The 16,478-nt window shown below is 42.5% G+C and overlaps 1 protein-coding gene across 4 annotated transcripts in view; it reads right to left on the bottom strand.

Annotated features, from left to right (window-relative positions):
- Window positions 1-16,478, bottom strand: part of ATG7 (autophagy related 7) — a 219,959-nt gene that overhangs the window by 190,254 nt on the left and 13,227 nt on the right. Inside the window, exons 2-6 of one of the 4 annotated variants that reach the window (XM_074312982.2) lie at window positions 14,074-14,186; window positions 11,549-11,718; window positions 10,999-11,053; window positions 4,383-4,500; window positions 2,485-2,562 (exon numbers count right to left, since the gene is read on the bottom strand). In XM_074312982.2, the coding sequence (XP_074169083.2) occupies window positions 2,485-2,562; window positions 4,383-4,500; window positions 10,999-11,053; window positions 11,549-11,708 (411 nt within the window). In that variant the 5' untranslated portion in view covers window positions 11,709-11,718; window positions 14,074-14,186. Of the gene's footprint in view, window positions 1-2,484; window positions 2,563-4,382; window positions 4,501-10,998; window positions 11,054-11,548; window positions 11,722-14,073; window positions 14,187-16,478 lie in introns of all 4 variants that reach the window. The other 3 variants (XM_074312983.2, XM_019732654.3, XM_019732653.3) reach the window with 3 other exon arrangements.

The raw sequence follows: 16,478 nt of genomic DNA on the forward strand, positions 1-16,478 counted from the left end.
TGGACGGCTGTTTGATGACATTTTTATTAAGATGTAATTCACATACCATAAAATGCAAGATGCTGAAGTACATAGTTGAGTGGGTTTTGTTTAGTATATTGACGAGGTTGTACCACCATCATCATCAATTCTAGAATATTTTCATTGCCCCAAAAAGAAACTGCATTAGCAGAAACTCCCCATTCTCCCCTCACCCCAACTCCAAGAAACCACTAATCTATTTTCTATCTCTATGGATTTGTTTTTTCTAGAGTTTTCATATAAATGGACTCATACTAGATGACGCTTTAAATATAAACGTATACATAAATGTGTGTCCAGATGAGAAAGTCTCATAATTAGAGTTATAACATTCTTTAATTCTGCCATTAATTGATCAACTAGGAACACATTCCCTTTTGATAACAGCAAAACAGACTGCAAAACTGAAATTAATGAAGTGCCTGTTCCTTTAAGTCCTAAAAACAGCAGGGAAAAAATAAGCAAAAACACCTCCAGAGATTATCTTCTCTTTTTTGTACTTAAATGATTTGTCATAAGTGATCTTTAGTGAAAGGTTAAACAATGCAAGATGAAGGGCTTGAGAATTTCTAAGAGGCTTTATCAGATCATCTTCAAAAGTCCAAAGGCTTCAACTTCTTAGGATTCTTTTCAGGATACTAAGGGCCTAGATTAAATTAAATATAAAACCCTTTGTTTCTGAAGATTTTAAAAGACACAGACTTTTAATTTTTTTAAAGGCAGGCTAAGGAAAGTCAGTAAAAGGGCAATAAGGCCAACACACATACTGACTCTGGGAAACGACTTAAACTATAAGAAGAACTAATGTTACTTTCCTATTTAAACGCAAATTATCATCTAGATTCCATTAACTAGAACTCTTGGTATAGACAATGTATTGATGTTAAAATTACAAAACCAGAAATCTTTACACCTACTTATAGCTATCCCAGTAGCAAACCTACAAAATTACTCAGTTTTACAAATTCTCAATGCCAAATTGCACCAAGTAATCCCATGCAGAATATAACATTTCTTCTATGCCCCCACTATTACACAGAAAGCAGTACAACTTGTTATAAAATGTGCTCCTTGTCGATAGCCACCCTCTGGTATAGCCTCCAGTGTGATTCCTATCATTCTCTCAGTAAATCAGAGAGGCAGCATTCAGAGGACATGAAGGATTAGTTTGTGGGGGAGAAAGAAAGGCAAAACTGATAACTTGGCAAAAAAAAAAAAAAAAAAGAAAGAAAGAAAAATGTGGGAAAGAGGATTAACATCCAAAGCTGATGAAGCTGTGGTAAAATAACATATTTTATATCAACATCAATACGTTTATATGCCCCCTCCAAGGAATTTATTCTAAAGAAATAGAATGAAGAGTAGGAAAAAAATTAGTACCAATGTTGTTCCATTGGAAAAAAATTAGTACCAAAATTAGGCCAATGTTGTTCACTGCAGCTTTTTTAAAAATAGTGACTATTGGAAACAACCTAGATGTACAAGAGTCTATAGAATATACAGTCGACAGAATATTATGTAGTCATGCTTTATTATAAAGGATAAATTACTTTTATATGTAGATATATAGATATACACACACATATATAAGACATACAGCACTTTTATTGCACTTTGCTTTATTGTGCTCTTCACAGATATTATGTCTTTTACAAATTGAAAACAAAACCCTCCACCAGCATAAAGATTCTGACTCGCTTTATTGCAATACTCACTTTATTGAAGGGGTCTGGAAACAAACTTGCAGTATTTCCAAGGTATGCCTGTACATATATATGTATATATGTACACACACAAATGCACACGCGCATGTGTTTGGAGATGGGGGGGCAGGGTAGATGGTATCTCTACAATTAACCCATCACTAAGACCAGGTTCTTTCCCCTCCTTCCCTCAGCAGCAGCTGTTAACCTAATGTGATTTCTTTTCCCCTTCAAAGTTGTCCTTCATGTTCATTTTAATTAGATATCACTTATACAAAACATTTTTCTTTCTGAAAAAAACACAATTGTGTGAATAAGCTATGCAGTGTCATCTCTTCTAGCGCAGAGCTTTGGGGATGGTTGGGGTCACACCCCTTTTTCCTTATGTCAATGGACCCAGCAACTGAGCTCTGCAGGACTGTATTTAACAACATTGACCACAAATCACTACTCCCGGAACCTGACTTTGGCACGTCCTGAATGATAAGAGGTGGATGACTGTGTGGTATCAACATGCAACTGCCAGCAGGGGTGTGACGACTCCAGCAGCACCATCGGGTCAGGATGCATTAAGGCCGCACTGGTAAGAAGTGCTAGCACTATCGGGTTACTAACCAAATGAGAATTTCTTTAACAGCCATGACTTGAATGACACAAGGTAAAAGCTTCAGGGAGAGGAGAGCAAAGTGTTAATACTGGCACCTGGGCTTGCCCAGGGCATCTGAGCAATCTCCATGCGACAGACAGTCCGTTTACTTACTGCAAATGTCAAGAGGAGGAACTTGTTCAGGAGGACAGGGTTTTCAAGAGCAGCACCCGATTTTATGGATTCCCATATCTGCCAGAAGAAAGAAAAGCATCAGGCCGGTTATCAGGCATCTCTGAGCTTCTCGCTCTCAAACGAAGCACAGGTCAGGCCCTACTTTATCCTGGGCAATGAAGTGGGTCATTACCTCACCTGCCCACGTCACACTCCTGTCCTCCAGACACACTCCCTTAACAGGCTAAGAAAAGTGAGAGAACCCAGGAGCCTCCTCTCACGGAGTCTCAGCAACCAGGCCATTTTCATGCCTTCGTTATTTCCTTCAATAAATATTTACTTGTTTCCTGTCACAGATACCAGGCACATTGGGGTTACAAAAATAAAAGACACAATCTCTAACCTCAAGAAGCTTACAGTCTAATGAGAGACAGACATAAATGTGCAAGTCCAGTGACCAGGTGAGACATGCTATCACTGAAGGACGTAGAATTCCCATGAGGAACACTGAACTCGCCTGGAGGCGGGAGGGAAAAGAGCCAGGCAGGGCTTTCGGGAGGTAGCGATTTGAACCATGTAAGGGTGACTTCTTCAAGTCTGATTTGGGATGATCTCACCCTGAGGCAGGAAGGAAAGGGAATGAAGTTCAAGTTCATGAATACTCAGCAAGTACTAGGATTGGAAGCAGAAGCTGGTACTGGTCAGCAGCTGCTGGTCACAGATATCTTAGTAGCTAAGATTAGTTGCTAAATGTTGTGTCACTAAGCAAGACAAACAGTTGTGCCACTAAAAGCCACTCCCCATACATGGGGAGAAGAGGGAAATAAGCAGAGTAGATCCTGCTACTGAAATAATAACCGTGGAGGAGCTGGGCCGCTGAGGAGCAGGCCCCCACTTCTGATAAGCGGAGGAAGGGAGACTGTGGAAAGGCTGAGCCTTGGGCAAGGGTGCGGAGTCCGTGGGGAGCAACCTGCTGTTTTCCACCATGGATGAAGACCTGACTCAATTCTTTAGGGACAGCCTTTTAAATGAGCAGCCGAAGCAGGAGCCCAGGAGCGGTCCAGCTGCAGGCCAAGGAGAACAGCCATGGTCACCTGAGCTGTTAGCTGCATCCATCCTGCTTCCATCCTGAGGGACAGAAGGGCCACCTCCCTCAGGACCAAAGGAGGAGACTTCCTTCTTTGACCACGGCAGCCACATTAAACCAGACTCTTGTTTTTTAAGATCAGTGTAAAGACCACTTGATTAAGTGGATTAGAGGGGATTGGGATCAGTTGTCCCCCCATTTCAGTTCCTCACACAAACTCAGATGTGAAGAAGGGAAGGACAGACATTCCAAGCAGAGAGAACCTTGTGTCCTGAGGACAGAGGAGAGAACAAAAAGTAGGTGAAGGAAGGAATGAGAAGTGGTTTTCTATGACCGGGCCAGAGTGACCGGACAGAAAGGCCACCGAGGCCAGACCATGAGGGGCCTTGTAAACCAGATGGACTAGTTTAGATTTAGCCCTGAGGATACTGTAGAGACATTACGATCATCTCCGATAGCACTTCGGTGCTTAGGACTAGAAAACCTCTTCCAGAGGCGCAAAGAACAGAGACCCAAAGGCATTCAGACACAGGAACCGAACTCTCAGACAGAGGTCAAGCTGCTCTCAAATGTTAACTGGAGAGCAGCAGCAAAGCTTTTCACATGCTGCGCTGCCATGAATTCCAGCCTAAACCCAGGTGAGAGCCTCAGTGTCGTTTCCCAGACCTCCCCACCCACATGGAAGCCCACAGCTATCTCTGAGTAGTGACTACATACTAGGTTTTATGACAGACTCATGTACCAGATCAGAAACACCACGCCTGCGGGACCATGGAAACTAAGATGGATGCATCAGGTTTTCCCAGCTAACCTCATTTGCTGCTTGTTCCAAAAGTAGCTTCTTATCTGCAGCCTTGAAAGCCTCGAGTGTGTTGGTGTTATACAGAGTTCCAACAGCTGGGCAACAATGGGCTGGGGTGGGAGCACTCCTGGGTAGGAGAAAAACACGGTTAAGCAGGCACTGCTGGGACCCAGAGAGCCAGGGAGGGATAAACAAACCCGCCAAACAGTGGGAGACAGGACAGTGCTCTGTATGGGCAAACAGAAGATCGATTGTACATTTCTTTGGAAAAAGATAAATAAAATTGCTTAAGAAATAAAAACAGTATGCCCCCTAAAGCCTCTATAGTCCCCTTACCCTATTCTCTCGGCATGTTGTTCTTCCCTGCCCCCCAAATATAAGTTCTTTTCAAATTTTTTATTTTTTCCCATCTTTAACCTGAAAGGGAAACATTATTCACTGAGCTCTACTGTGCTAAGTACTGTACAAAGTTTGAATTCTCGTAACAGCTTGTTCCCCCATTTAAAGGCTTAAGTAACTTGCTTAAGAGCACATGAGAATGGGCAGAGCTAGAATCTAAACTCAGACTAGTTGGCTCCAAGGTGCTGTGCTGCCGACGCCCCATCAAGCCCTCCCAGGCTGCAGGGCCCTATTTCAAACCCACCTCTTACAGGAAGCCATCTCCTATTGTCTCTGGTCACAGTTTATACATAAAACTGAGCATCACACTTTAGACTGCTTTCAAGACCGACAGTGACGTGCACCCAACTGGACAGGAAGCTCTCTGAGGGCAAGGGAGATGTGCCCCTCTCTGACAGGCCCACACCCGAGCCCAGCCCGAACAGGCTCTGCAGAGCTGCTGCTGAGCAAAGCCCTAGTGGTCGCCTGAGTCCAGACAAAATGTGTCACCTGGGCCGCCTGCCAGCCCATCCTGCCACATGTGTGCGGCACACTGCCCCTGAAGCCCTCACAGTCTTAGGGCAATCAAAATCAGGAGTGCGGAAGATGAGTTGATTCTGAACACAAACTCTGATGTGGAGAAATCTGGTCTCTTCTTTGAAATGATTAACTTGTGTTTCAGAGGTTACAGGTGCTAAATGAAAATACTCACCTCATTAGTATCCTAATATTGCCACTTAATAACCACTGCAGAAAGAATGCATTTTTATTGATTGCACTGATGGTAGCTGTATGGTTTTAAAGACCCAGCACCTCTCCATTCGAAGTTTGCATACAATTAGGTTCAGGGGGGCTGCAAGAAAAGATCAAAGCCTAAAACAGGCATGGAGGGGTGCAATGAGTGACAAAGATCCTGCCAAATGCCGTCTGAAAGGCTCAAATGCCAAGTCTTGGGGGAAGAACTTTCAATGGCCAGAGTCTTCCTTTGGGAGCTGATGAGTCAGCAATCATAGGTTGTTTGTAACCATTCTACTCCAATACAAGAATATTTTTCATCCAGGTGAGATGAGGCTATCAAAGAGGTTTTGATGAGAAAAAAAAAAATCACAAAGAGGTGAGATTAACGCTACAGAGAAGAAGGAAGCAGAGTAGTTGGTAAACTGGGCCCTCTACTTTCATAAGACTTGGTCTTATGCAATGACTTCTGAAACAGCAGGAAGGATGCTATATATGATCTGACTTGGGTACAAGCCCAAGAGGAGGAAGGTGCCCTCCTTCCCAAATGTCCAGAAGTCCTGGATGTGGAAAAACCATGCCAAAGCCTTGTTCTGAGACTGGAGGAAACTACATCATGAGAATTCAAGCAACTGCCAGGACAGCTGTGCTCCTAGGCTCTCCTTCAAGCTGATGAATGAGGGTAAGATTAAGTTTCAAAGGAGAAGCACTTTTCATGACTCAAGTTCCACGAGGGGAGGTGGCCAGGGAAAAAAATTTAAAAGTGATAATGGGAGGGAAGCCATTCTACCAGTTTCTCAAGGTTTAAGTTACACTTGTTCCACGAGCGGTGGCTCAGATGAGGACGGGAAAGAGCCCTAGACTTGGAAATGAGATAATTTTGTCCAAATTCTGTTCCTGGACATTTATTAGTTTAGTTTCCTACCATTCCATCTACATGAACTATCCAGAATAGGCAAATCCATAGAGACAGAAAGAAGATTCCTGGTTGCCTAGGGTTGTTGGGGAGGGAGACGGGAGCAATGAAGAAGTGGCTGCTAAGGAGCACAGGGTTTTGGGGGTGGTGGTGAAAATATTCTGGAATTAGACAGTGGTGGTGGTTGCACAACCTTATGAAGATCCTAAAAACCACTGAACTACACATTTTTAAGGGTGAATTTTATTATACCTCAATAAAGCTGCTTAAGAAATTGGAAGGAAAACCCTTCCCCATATAGTAGCAAAGCCAGCAGTGCACTCGCAGTGACATGTACACGAACCTGGTGCAGAACGGATGCTGCCCAAGTCTGCAGCCTAGGCCCGCATGCGATGTCACCTGCGGAGGCTTGGCCTGCATTTCGCTTCAATCTCCCGGTGATCACTCAGCAAAGTACGGGGCTGTTTTGCGCCTGTTTTCTGCACTTGGTCAAAGGACGGGCTAGATCCCCCAGAAGGGCAGAAGTCACTTTTCACACCTGTAGGAATCTTACTCCACATGCGCAGCGTTGCATGGTCACAGGAAACTTGGTGACCCGGGGCCATGGTACTCAGTCTGGCGGCATGCAGCACTATCTCCTGCTTTCACAACAATCTGAGTTTCTGTTTATAACATCCTCTAACATAGTCCACTGGTGTCTTTCCATCAACCAGACCCTATCCCGTTTTGACAGCCGTGCACTTAGACTGCTTGTAATTGAATCCAACAATTAGCTGAGCATGTAGTACACGTGAGATCTGTGTTAGGTGCTAGAGAGACAGCAGAGAGTAAGACATAGCCTGTGCCCTGCACAGACGATTCTGCATTTGAGTCTTATTTCCTTGGCTACTTTTTAAGTTCTTTGAGGACAAGAGCTATGCCTTCTATTTCTCTAAGCACAATTTGAGGTTTAGAAAAGAAAAATATTTCCTATGACTAAAAAGATAAATGTTCCTCAAGGGAAAGAGGCCCAGGGAAAGACAAACTTTTCTTTTAACCAGTTTCACATTTATACAGATATTGTACATCAAAATCTGTTCTCTTCTTAAACAGAAACAGAATACACACAGATCCTTTTCCTCTCCCCAGCAGGATCTGAGTGGAGGGACGCATGCCCCTGCCCTACAGGACCTTTAAGAGATTGGGTGCATTTCTCCCACCTGTTTTCACCCTGGCTCTCTTTCCCTGTCTATCTACTGTGACCCGAAGGTGACAATTCAGTTGTCAGCAGCACACAAAGGCATGCCTCCCAGGATGATGGAGCCGTAAGAGGGAAGAGGACTGGACCACCGCCCTGGATTGACAAGTGGGCAAGAGATGAACTTCCTTTGTGTTTGTGCCATTACATTTTTGGGTCTGGTTCAGCAGTGCACCCTACCCTAAGACAACGCCCTCCAATGTAAGACAATTGGTGCCTGATAAAATACGACCTGACTGGTAATTCACCGAATACAACGTAGAGAACAGGATCCTGTGTTGCTACCTTCGGGCAGAGGTCCGCGAGGCATCCAGGGACTCAGAGTAAGGGGCATTTATCTGGCGCTATACAAAGCTGAGATAATTGTGGCATCTCTTAAGTGAGAACTAGGATTGTTAGTACTCCCACTGCATCTTATTCCTCTCTGTATGCCCAGTCCTAGTATGTTCTACCATCTAGACACAGAGGAAACAATTAATAAGTATTTCTAAAATAACTATTACCTCTCCACACTTGTTACGGCATGGAATACAATCTAATGCAAATATTTGTCCCAGGGCTCCTCTATGGCTCTGTGTTTCCTAAGTCTTCATATTCCTAACATACATATTCTGCACATAATAAGCACTCAGTGTTCGATGAATAAATTCATGAAGATTTCCCTACAAACCCATGTAGGTGTACAGCAATAAAAACAAAGAACAAACAATAATAATGAGAATAATTTGGACATAAAGAACTAATTTCTTCTGGGGAGCTCCAAGTGCTTTAATTAAATTGCCTTGGTCTGTTCAGGCTGCTATAACAAAATACCGCAGAATGGGTGGCTTATACACGACAGAAAACTATTTCTCATAGTCTTGGGGCTGGAAGTCCAAGGTCAAGGCACCAGCATGTCAGGTTCTGGTGGATGCCCTCTTCCGGTTGCAGACTGCGCACTTCTCACTGTGTCCCCCTCACATGGCAAAAGCAGCGAGCTAGTTCTCTGGGCCTCTGTTATAAGGGCACTAGACGCATTCGTGAGAGCTCTGAACTCATGGTCTAATCACCTCCCAAAGGCCCTACCACCTAAAATTATACCCTTGGGCATTGGGTTTTCAACATATGAATTTGAGGGTAACATAAACATTTAAACCATAGCACCAACCATCCTAAGAAAGAGGGACTCAAAATCACAGACTATTAAAACTAGAAGGAATATTAGAAACTGAGAGTTAGAAAAGGACTTCTAGATAATTTGATTAATCAGCCATTATCAGATACTAGGTCTTCAAACTACGTACAAATCCAGGGCTATTTTCACAACACTAGAGACCATGTTTTATTCTTGCTCACATCCTCCCCTGTGTCCCATGGAGCCCCACACATGGTGAGTATTCAGTAGCTAAATGAAAAAATATGACCAGAAAAATCAAGCAATTTCTGTGAAAGTCATAGGTGCAGGATCACAGATTTTCTTATTTCCTTCAACTAAAATTTCTGGATCACTGAATTTTAAGATGCTTGGATTTTGTAATAAAATCAAGGCTAACTTCTGTGGACTGATTTTTTTCTATACTTGTTCCAAAGAACAAAACTATCAATATCATTTAAAAAAATAATCTTCAGAATAAAGATAGGAGCGAGGCTGGCTTGTGATGAATGCTAGACTCTCCAGATTACATTAAAACTGCACTGCTGATATTCCCCACTTCATCACCTTCAGATAATTTATTACTTGTACACTGTCTGTATTTTCCTCATTACCTTGCAATTGCTCCAAAAGTAAGCTAGCTTTCGCCAAAACAGGAGAGAGATTACTAGGATGTAATTTGTTTCGATAACTAACACAGGCATTATGGAGGAAGAAAGTTCTGAAGAGAACAAGACACACCAACACACACCTTTTAAAGATATAAAGACTACCCTTATTTTGCATCTATGTTATGAAATTTAATTTTGCAATTTGAGTGAGATAAAGGAATAATATGTGTTGACTTTTGGAGAGATTAAAAAAAGAAAATTCTAGGGATTCTTTATTTGAAATACCCTAACCATTGACTGCTGCCACTTGCAAATACCAGGCAGTCCTTACAAAGACCTCCTTGCCTTCCCCAAATCCTTCATCTTGACACGGCTAAGGTACAAAAAAGCAGAACCAGCTGACCTCTCTGGAGCCTTTTACTCTTCAACTCAATTGTCTTACAGCTCCCGACATGGTTCCTGTTCCACCCTTTTCTGCAGAATTCAGTTTGAGATGACCACAAAGGCCCTACGCCACAAATCCAATGACCCTCGGGTTGAACGCTGACCTTCTTGCTTCCGTTTTTGAATCTCTTTCCTTCCTGAAAACATTTCTTTCTTTGGTTTTTCTAGCACTCTTCTGGTTCTTCCTCCTCTCTGACAACTCCCTCTGTATCTTCTTGCCCTCCCTCATCGGCGACCCTCACTGTTCTGGTCCTTTGTTCTTCTTACACTAGAGTCTCTTCCTCTCTTACAACCTCGTGATCTTTTCTATTATACATGGAAGACTCTCAAATCTAGTCTGACCCTCCCTCCTTGACTCCTGTGGCTCCTGGGCATTTCTACTGGATGCTGTCACCTCAAACCCAACATGTTCTAAACCAAACTTACCTCCTCGTGAAATTGTAGCCCCCTCCTGGTTTCTCTATTTCTGTAAACAAAATGTCCCCGGCTACTCAGACTGCAACCTCAGAAACACATTTTACCTTTCTTTCACCCTGGCTTCCTAAAATTAGGCCACATGTGACCTAGGGCAAGCCATTTTACCTTTTGACCCATGTTCCCTCATCTGAAAGAGAAAGAAAGGATTGGCAGGTCTGAAAGCATTATGTATGTGAAAATGCCTCGCTAATTAAGTCAATAAACGCCTTTTTTCTCTCCAGCAACTCCCCATGGCCTCCAACCAGACAAAAAAATTCTTTGAGGGTCTATGTCTTATTACTTTGTATAACCCTATCATGTCTTGCACAGTGGCTTCTATACAGAAGTAGCCTAAGAAACATTCATTGATGCCCGTGGATAGGAATAAGTCAAGAGATACCAATAAAGGATCACAAAATATTAACCATGATCAAAATCAGGAGAGATGTCATCTAAGTCTCAATCAATCTAGATGGTATTTGGCCCCAAACAGGCTCTGACAAATACCTGCTGACAAAATAAATCAGATAGTCCTAAGCATTCAGCACTTGTCTCTGTGTTAGGGAGGGTAAAGAGAACTAGGAGGAGCTGGGCCTGTCCACCAGGAGCTCCCCTAGTTTCCCTGTGGTCCATCTATGAGGGAGGTCAAGAATGGTCATTCCTTACAAAAAGCAAACATTGTTCTTTACTACAGATTTGCAGCAAGAAATACTCACATGTCAAAAGCACTGAACTCCAATGTTAAGCGAGCTGGCAGCCCAGCAGAATCACCTGCACAGAACCATGATCACATTTTCAATCGTAAGTCAGTAATAGCAGCATTTATAACAAAACATTTGCAAATAATTCTGTTTTCTTTGTTGAGCCCAAAGAGTCCTATGCAATTCCTGGTTATCCAAACTAAACAGGAACTTAGCAGAAAATGACAGTGCCTTTGTGAATTTGAGAAATTTGCCAAGAATATTTTTTTTAAAAAATTCATTGGACAAAAATATTTCCAATCTCCTCCCCCATCAATACTAAGTAACCAGTATTAATTCTTTGGATTAATAACTTGGGTTTTACTTCTCCCTTTCTTTTCCCCACAACAGGGTAAAAGAAGTGAAAATGAACATGGGTCAAAAGTTACGAAGTAAAACAGAAACCAGTGAAGACCATCATTATAGAAGACAAGGGCGTCCCTTGTTAAAGGAAAGCTGACCCTATACTGGAGGGCACAGAATAGAAGACGGTGGAAGATGGAAGATGGAGTTTAGCATTGCCTACCATTGTAGTAATAACCCTTAATGTCCTTGGGAGCTTCATCCAGCCGATACTCATTCAGCTTCTTCTGGGTCAGCTCATGCCAGAACCCAGCATCCAGGGCACTGTTAAAGGGGGCGAACTGCAGTTTGGAGACTCCAGGATCCCCCGTAGCTGCCGCCATTATCTATTGCCTACTGAAAAACAAAACAGAACACAACGAAAGAGCACAAAACATGGTGAAAAAAAGAACATTTGCAATAATGTTTAATTAAAACAACAAACAGACAGAAAGGAAAGAGTAAAATTGTCTCTATCTGCAGATACCATGACTTTATATATGGAAAATCCTAAAGACTCAACCAAAAATTGTTGGTTCTAATCAACGAAATCAGTCAAGTTGCATAACACAAAATTAACATGCAAAAATCAGTAGCGTTTCTATACACTAACAATGAATTTTCTGAAAAGAAATGAAATCAATCCTACTTACATTAGCATCAAAAACAATAAAATACTTAGGATGAATATAACTAAGGAGGGGAAAGATCTCTACTCAGAACGCTATAAGATACTGAGGAAAGAAATCAAAGGTGACACAAATAAATGGAAAGGTAGTCCATTTTTGTGGATTAGAAGAATTAAAATCATCAATACTACCAAAAGCCATCTATAAATTCAATGCAGTCCCTAACAAGGTTTCAATGGCATTTTTTACAAAGGCAGAAAAAAAACACACTCTTAAAATTGATATGGAACCACACAAGACCCCAAATAGCGAAAGAAATCCTAAGAAAGAACACAGCAGAAGGCATCACACGTCCTGATTTCAAGCTACACTATAAAGCCAAAGTCATCAAAACAGCATGGTACTGGCATAAAACCAGACACATAGCCCAATGGAACAGAATCAAGAGCCCAGAAATAAATCCCAGCATATAGAGTCAATTAATATTGGGCAAGAGAGCCAACAATACTCAATGGAGAAAAGGCAGTCTTTTCAATAAATGTTGCTGGCATAATTGGATATTTAATGTAAAAGAATGAAAGTGGACCCATATCTTACACTCACAAAAATTAACTCAAAATGGATTAAAGACTTACATGTAAGACCTGAAGCCATGAAAGTCTTAGAAGAAAACATAAGACTAAAGCTCCTTGACATGGGTCTTGGTAATGATATTTTGGATATGACACCTAAAGCACAAGCACCAAAATCAAAAATAAACAAGTGGGACTACATCAAACTTCTACACAGCAGAAGAAACAACCAACAAAGTGAAAAGAAAACCTACAGAATGGGAAAGTATTTGCAAACCATACATCTGATAAGGGGTTAATATCCAAAATATATAAAGAACTCTTACAACTCAATAGCAAAAAAGCAAATGAGCAAAGGACCCGAACAGACATTTCTCCAAAGAAGATACATGAAAGGCCAAAGGTACATGAAAAGATATTCAACATCACTAGTCATCAGAGAGATGCAAATTAAAAATGCAGTGAGCTATCACCTCATGCCTGTTAGGATGGCCGTCAGCAAATGGACAAGAGATAACAAATGCTGGTGAGGATGTGAAGAAAAAGGAGCCCTTGTGCTTCACTAGGGAGACTGTAAACTGGTACAGCCACTATGGAAAACAGTATAGAGGATCCTCAAAAAGTTAAAAATAGAACTACTGTACAATCCAGCAATTCTACTTCTGGGAATATATCCAAAGGAAAGGAAAACATTAACTCAAAAAGATACCTGCACCCCCATGTTCACTGCAGCACTATTTACAATAGCCGACACATGAAAACAACCTAAGTGTCCACTGATAGACGAATGGATGAAGGATCTGTGATGTATATATACATACAATGGGATATTCTTTATCAAAAAATGAGAAAATCCTGCCATTTACAACAACGTGGATGGACCTTCGAGGCATTACGCTAAGTGAAATAAATCAGAGAAAGACAAATACTGTATGATCTCACTTATATGTGGAATCTAAAGAACAACAACAACAAAAACCCCACCAAACTCAGGGAATAAGAGATCAGACTTCTTACCAGAGGTGAAGTGAAGGGTGGAGGGAGGGGGAATTGGAGGAAGGTGAGCAAAAGGTACACACTCCATTTATAAGGTAAGGACGTGATATACAACATGACTAGAACTAGCATTGCTGTTGACACGTAGCTGTTAAGAGAGTTAAATACTAAGCGTTCTCATCACAAGGAAAAAATTTTTTCTTTTTTCCCTTCCTTTTCTTTTTAGTGTATTTATATGTGAAGATGGAAGTTAGCAAGACCTATTGTGGTGAGCATTTCACCATGCTGTATGCCTTAAACTTACGCAGTCATAATGTATGCCAATTATTTCTCAATAAAACTGGGGGGAGGTGGGGGGGGGGGCGAACCCAAACTGACAAAAAGTATGAGAGGTATCTGGGCGACCTGAAAATGCAACTTTGGAAATCAACCGGAGTGATGTGCCTGTGTTGTCAAGTTTAGCCTCCTCACGACACAGCTGACTTTCCCAAGTAACCCTTCGCGGCCTTCACTTTTGTGCCTCTTCCTTTCTTGTTAAAGTCAGTCTGACTGATGCGCTAGTGATATTCCTTCTTCCACACAAAGTCTCAGCAGTTTTTGCCAGCCTGTGTGGTCCCAGAGAAGTCTGCAAGTACAAAGCCCAGCCAGTTAGAAACACAACAACGCAGAGTTCTGAATGAGGGCAGTGCTTGAGCTCCCCGGCTACGAGAAGGAAAACGTCTCTTCCCACCTAACCGCAGAACCTGCATTTCTCTGAAATGTCATCTTTTGTCCTTTAAATGCATGGAAATGCTGCACTTTACTATATTTTCTTTAATATTTCATTTTCTCCCTCAAATCATCAAATGAATGTGACCCTTCCAGCAACCGAGCAGGTGCACGCTGGAACTCCCTCGGTTCCCTGCACTCTCTCAGGGGTACCTGTATCCCAGTCTGAGAAGCACAGCAGTAGAGGAACTTGGCAGTTCCAAAAAGCACAACTTGATGCGGTTCCTTCACTTTCCATTCTGTCCAATTGCCCTGTGACCAGACAGATTAATATTTCTGCAGTGGAATGTGTGAATAGTCACAGTAGATGGGATAAATGTTTTCAAAAGACAGTTCATTTCCACTCAGAGAGGTTTTGCTTGAGTTTTGTGCCAAGGTTATTAAATAGCTTTCATTTTCCCAAACTTGTTGGATTTTAGAATTAGAGATAAGAAGCTTTGGACTGATAGTAACGATATGGAAAAATGCAAAGTTAGTATCACGTAAAAGGGCTAAATCAAAAAGGGGGAGAGGCACATGGGGGCAGAGCAGGGAGAAAGCCTCAGCTGGTGCTGAGTTATGTTGAAAAGGATGGGCTTGGAGGGGGAAGATGGGTAGAAGGCGGAAGGAACAAGAAGAGTGGGGGAACCGTGTGGCAGAAACAGGGAAGCAAGGGCCTGGCGGTCCTTGGAGGGTCGGACTGTGCAAGAGCAACACACAAAAGGTGAGCAGGTTACACAGTGAACACGGATAGAGAAGGTTCAAAGGTGAGGCTGAAGGAGTTTGGAACAGGGAATATGACAGAATTCTGCAGTGGCGAAATGGCTCCAAAGGAGGTAGGTACCAGCCTAAGAACTTATGAAGACCTGGATTAGAGCTGAGGAGGTCAGACGGAAAACAGAGATCCTCACTGGAGACGGTTTAAGAGAAAAGGTACTCCCACTTGGTTATCGTGGTGGATTCAAGGAACGAAAGAGAGGAAAAGGCCCCCGGGATGTCCAGGCCTGACTGATGAGGAGAATGGCCGCTCCATGGAAAGAAAAGACACCTGAGAGGAAGAGTCTGAGGCAGAAGAGTAATGATAAATTGAAGAAATTTTCAGCGAGGACAACGGCAGGGTAGAGTGAAGCTGGCCCAGGGAACTGGGCTGGCTTGAGAAGGTGGATCAGAAATTTCAGAGGCATTTACACCCGGATAACAGCTAAAGCAGACGAGAATGCTCAGTTCTTAAAGTTCCTCAGAGAAAGAAAAGCCAGAGCCCAACAGAGTCCTCAAGAATGTCCACTATTAGCGGGTAAGAAGAAATAGAACCAGCAGCACAAAGGCCACGCAAAGGGCAGTGCAAAGCACTAGTCGGTATACCAGGGTGGTATGTCTATCCACGGACCCGTGTGGATAACGAAGTGTGAAGAGGGTGACGACAAATGGTGGCAGAGAACACTAACAGGTACCTCTCTCCTCCTCCACGCAGCTGGCATTTTCTTGCTGCTGTTGGTTTTTGCAAGTGATGTTCATGCTCAGCCCTCTCCTTAGCCCACAAGCTTTCCCCAAAGCAGAAGTATTCATTTTCTATATCAATTTCTATCTATATGCTAATGAATCCCAGGACTGTATTTCTAGCGCTAACCTGAAAACACATACTTAAGTGTCTTTGAAAGTCAGGCCTTGGGTTTCTCAGATATCTTCAATTCAACAAATCTGAAACTGAACATACCTTTTCCCAAAATTCTGTCCCTTTTCCTGTACGTCCTAGTTTACTTAGTAACCCCACACATTCAAGGTAGAAACCTGAGTCGTCTTCCATTTTTCTGCCTCTCACATCCAATAAATCACTAATTGCTAGAAGGTCAACCTTAAACAGTCCTCTGGAATGAGATGAAGATAAGTTACTGAATACTGACCAGGACCAGGCACCTGTTACTTCTCCCAAGTACCTTAAGAAGTAACAGTTGCAGTTTCACAGAGGAAGGAACTGAGGTTCAGAGAGGTAGGAAGTTTACAGAAGGTTGGATAGTTAGTTAAGTTGGGGAACCAGCATTCAAATCCAATGCCAAACTCTTCATGCAAGGTCATGCTTCCTGTCCAGGTCGGCTTTCCTTCTCCTCGCTCCCACCGCCACACGTCAGCACCCCCACGCCCACCCCAATCGTCTCACACTTCTGCTCCTGCA

Source organism: Rhinolophus sinicus, chromosome 5, assembly GCF_057876585.1.
Source record: "Rhinolophus sinicus isolate RSI-liver-muscle chromosome 5, RSI-T2T, whole genome shotgun sequence".
In the NCBI taxonomy this organism is placed as follows: Eukaryota; Metazoa; Chordata; class Mammalia; order Chiroptera; family Rhinolophidae; genus Rhinolophus; species Rhinolophus sinicus.